Source organism: Mangifera indica, chromosome 18, assembly GCF_011075055.1.
Source record: "Mangifera indica cultivar Alphonso chromosome 18, CATAS_Mindica_2.1, whole genome shotgun sequence".
In the NCBI taxonomy this organism is placed as follows: Eukaryota; Viridiplantae; Streptophyta; class Magnoliopsida; order Sapindales; family Anacardiaceae; genus Mangifera; species Mangifera indica.
The window spans coordinates 1,068,957-1,072,791 of NC_058154.1; the positions used below are offsets into that span (position 1 = coordinate 1,068,957).

Consider the following 3,835-nt stretch of genomic DNA (forward strand, 5'->3'; position numbering starts at 1 on the left):
TTTTAAATATTTAATTTGATATTTAGATAATATATTATTATATAATTAAATATTTAAAATTAAATATATATGATTTTGTTGAATGTTGTTCTGCTCGAGATATTTCAAATGGGATGAAATCTTACAGCTAATAAGATGAATAAAGTTTGATAATAAGTCAATATCTCAGAAAGTAACCATGACCACAGGCGCCAGCTACAACTCTGCATGTGCAGAGTTAGGTGGGTGAATGAGACCATTCCTGAGGGCTGCATTATTGGTACTCTCCTTGTACCTTCTATCTTACTAATACTCACCGTATCTACATAAATTATGATACATCAAGCATTGCCAGAGTTGCAGAACGAGAAGAATCTAATGGTGCTTTCTTGGATGAGCTAGCTCGCTTGCTGTCACCTAAAAATATTTTTGTCTGCATGCAATCCATTGGGCCATTGACCATGAATTGTGATGCAAATGGTGGGGACTCAAAAGGCCTGATTAGTTAGATATTTATGTCTATCTTCTTGCTAAGCTTGATAGATTAATAAACAAGTCATGTTCCTGCAGAATTTTCATGCACAAAATCTGCTGCTAGATCTGGAATATATTATATACTATATCTCTATGATATATATAAGAATGAATTGAATTATACATAATTGAGTATTTTATATGAACATCGCGATTAGCACGGCTAGAAGGGTAGAATTATTTTTCCTTTTTTTTTCTTTTTCATAAATGATCTATTCAAAACATCTACATCATTTGAACATATGGTAGGGAAAGGGGGCAATGTATACCCGGATGACAATTGATTTTTTATACTAATACAACAAATCTAAGCAGTCACAGATGTCTCGACAGGAACCTTGCCGGGGTAACCAACTTCTGATTTCATGTCAGCCTCCCAGAGCTCTGGTACTGCTTCCTTGATGTAGTGAATGCTCTCCAATGCATAGTCTGCTCCTTTAACTCTCTGGGAACTCCCAACCTGAGGCGTCAAATTAGATACTTAGCAACAAAATGGAATATCCCTCAAGCAATACTATATGGTACAGAATTTCAATGACTTACCCTCACTGTGTGCAGCCCGACGCGCTTGCCAGCCTGAATGTTTCGGACACTGTCTTCGAAGAACAGCTGATGTAACAGTATACAATAATGAAACAATTAGCAAACTTGAAATAACAATTTGATTCATAAGACATGAGAAGTACATATTGAAAAATCATATATATCTTACTGTTCTCTGAGGGTTGATGTTGGCAATCTTGAGGGCTTGTTCAATGGCAAATTCAGATGGTTTGCATACAATGGGTGTCTTCGGTAGCCCCACCGAGCTTGCATTCGGTTGTGCAAAATGCCCAATGATGTCAAAAATTCCAGAGCCATTAGTACTAGCAGTAGCAGTTGATCCCTCAAAGGCAAAATCATCTTCATCATCAGACAAATTGCTCTTGTGACTGGGATTCAGAGTTTCAAAGCAGATAATTCCTTCAAAACAATCTTCCAATCCAAGCCTGTTGAGAGCTTTAACAGCATGGACCTTGTCTGCATTGGTGAAGACCTATTTTCACAGAAATCAAACGAGTTTTTAGATTGATTAAATGTGAAAGTACATGCCAATTGCCTGCTATCCTAATTTGGTAGAAAAATGCTTACAATTTTCCTAATAGGGAGGCTTAACAGAAGACTCCTAAGTATGGGATCTGGTTTTATGTTCTCATAAGGCAATCTCCCATGAACAAAACTGTTGCATATAAAAGTAAAATGTTGATCAGAATTCAGAATTACCAAGTGCTGATAAAATTTGTAAAAAAATTACACCATTTTGTAAAAAAATTATAGAAAATATACCTGTGGTACTCATCATAGTCAAAGTCATAGCCAATTGCCTGCACAGTGGAAACCTCATCAATCAATATGCTCTTGTTTTAAACCGTACAAACAAAAGAGAATTCAAAAATAATAAACCTATATATACTCACTTTGAGTACGTAAATAGGTACACACTTGATATATTTTATTATATGATTAGATGAGTTTGAATTAAGAATAAAATAACATCTAATCATATAATGATACATATAAGTATGTACTTTTTTGTGAACTCAAAGTGAATACACATAGTATTGCTCATTGGAGAATACATCAAACTATACATACCCTGAGGCCAGCCATTGTTGTTCCATAATGCTTGTACAGAAGGTTACCCAGCTCAGTGATTTCACTCCTATCAATGCCAAGTTTTTCAACCATAAAATCTGCAAGAAAAGGTAGCTTATTTTAGTATCATAGACAGCAGTAAAGTCTTAACAATATAAAACTGCAGCTCTCAAAAACACTTGCCCATGAATATTTACCTTGGATATTCTTTCCACATGCTGCTGCAATACCAGAACTGTAAGGATAAAGAGTGTCATCTAGATCTGCAATTAAGAAAAAAAAGGGTAAAAATATTTATTTTCTCTCTGTAAGAAACTGAGCTTCTAGTCAAATGTGTTGTATAAAAGAGTTTACCAAACAGAAGGCAATCATATTGTGTCCTCTGGGCCAATCCATAGCGGCCTTCATACTCCATGTTGATTCAGAAAACCTTCATCAAAAGATTAAAGTATGTTAACACCACACGCCAACACAGCTTGAAACCACCCAAGTCAACATCAAAATTTCCTTTAATTCTCAAACTATAATGTCTTTTTTTCATGGTCTGTAAAGTTAATTAAAGGTGAATATGACTCAAAAGTTGGCATCACAAGAAGAGACGTGAGGGTCTTAATGAGTGGACAATCTGTGGCCAAAATCCCAAGTAGTTGGGACAAGTCATTTAAGTTCATAAGTGGAAAAATCTCAACCACAACAACAAATACAACTGAAGAACAGATGGACCAGTGACCATCTGAAACTGAATAGTCCCACTTAATTATAAGAAAATTAGCTGTCAATAAAATAAAACTGAAGAAAAGCATAAGGCTATTAGACCATCTGAAATCAATGCAAAATACAGATGCCTTTCTGTAGTGCTTCTGTTTAAGAATATTGATTTAGAAAAAAAAAAAACATCTGAAATGGTTGCCAAGATTTCACAGAAAGGTTCTTTAAAAAGGAAGCATTTTTATAGCCAAATCAACTTCAAAATTTCATCTTTTGTTCTTAAACTGACCCCTTCAACCCAATAAACATTTTCCTCTTTAAGAACTCGAAAATGCGTAGTTTAGAAACTTGTGAGAATAACAAAGATCAAAAACATATATATCACGAAGGAAAATTGAAGAACTACAAGGTTGAATGAGATAACCCACCAAGATTATGGCAGCCAATAAATGAAAAGGAGTTTTGGAGAATGGGACTGAGAAAGTAATGCAAAAAGACGGAGTAAGAAGAAGAGGAGGGTGGGAAATAAAATGGAGGCAGAGATGGGTTTAAATAGGCAAACCGTTGCCAAGTTAAGCGGTGGTTTTCTTTGTTTACTGTTTGTGAAAGTAACTGGAATCGCCCATGAGCAAAACGTTTCTGAAAAACAAAACTACTTGAATTTAAAAAATAAATTATATATATAAATAAATTATATAATATTTTATATATAAATTCAAATAATAATTTATGATTGATTAAAATAATTTTTTATTTTAAAATTATTTAATTAGATATTATTATATTAGATTATATATATTTTAAATATATAAATAAATATACATAATTAGATATTTTATTATTTTTAATTCAAAATTCCTCCGTCACGGATTGAGATATTATTCATTACCGACCACTTCACGTGCCTTTTATTGCAAGTACGTAGCGTATTGGTCAAGGGAAGATGCTCGACGGTGGTTCCTGACCTAATAATCTGGAT

At 33.8% G+C, this 3,835-nt stretch overlaps 1 protein-coding gene across 1 annotated transcript; it reads right to left on the reverse strand.

Moving 5' to 3' along the window:
• Positions 1-667: 667 nt before the first annotated feature.
• LOC123201531 lies at positions 668-3,409 on the reverse strand. The gene is made up of 9 exons (XM_044617084.1): positions 3,285-3,409; positions 2,503-2,578; positions 2,346-2,411; positions 2,149-2,246; positions 1,840-1,877; positions 1,645-1,732; positions 1,226-1,549; positions 1,057-1,122; positions 668-973 (listed from the first exon to the last, which is right to left on the reverse strand). Exons 2-9 carry the CDS (start codon positions 2,561-2,563, stop codon positions 821-823), a joined length of 894 nt encoding a protein of 297 aa, XP_044473019.1. The 5' UTR covers positions 2,564-2,578; positions 3,285-3,409; the 3' UTR covers positions 668-820.
• Positions 3,410-3,835: the final 426 nt, after the last annotated feature.

Excerpts from the sequence above, each read along its gene's own strand:
- LOC123201531 (XM_044617084.1), bottom strand. The coding sequence starts at position 2,563 with ATGGAGTATGAAGGCCGCTATGGATTGGCCCAGAGGACACAATATGAT. Across the intron at positions 2,412-2,502 it reads ATATGATTGCCTTCTGTTTG|ATCTAGATGACACTCTTTAT; the intron begins GTAAACTCTTTT and ends TCTTAATTGCAG. Across the intron at positions 1,878-2,148 it reads CAACAATGGCTGGCCTCAGG|GCAATTGGCTATGACTTTGA; the intron begins GTATGTATAGTT and ends TCCACTGTGCAG.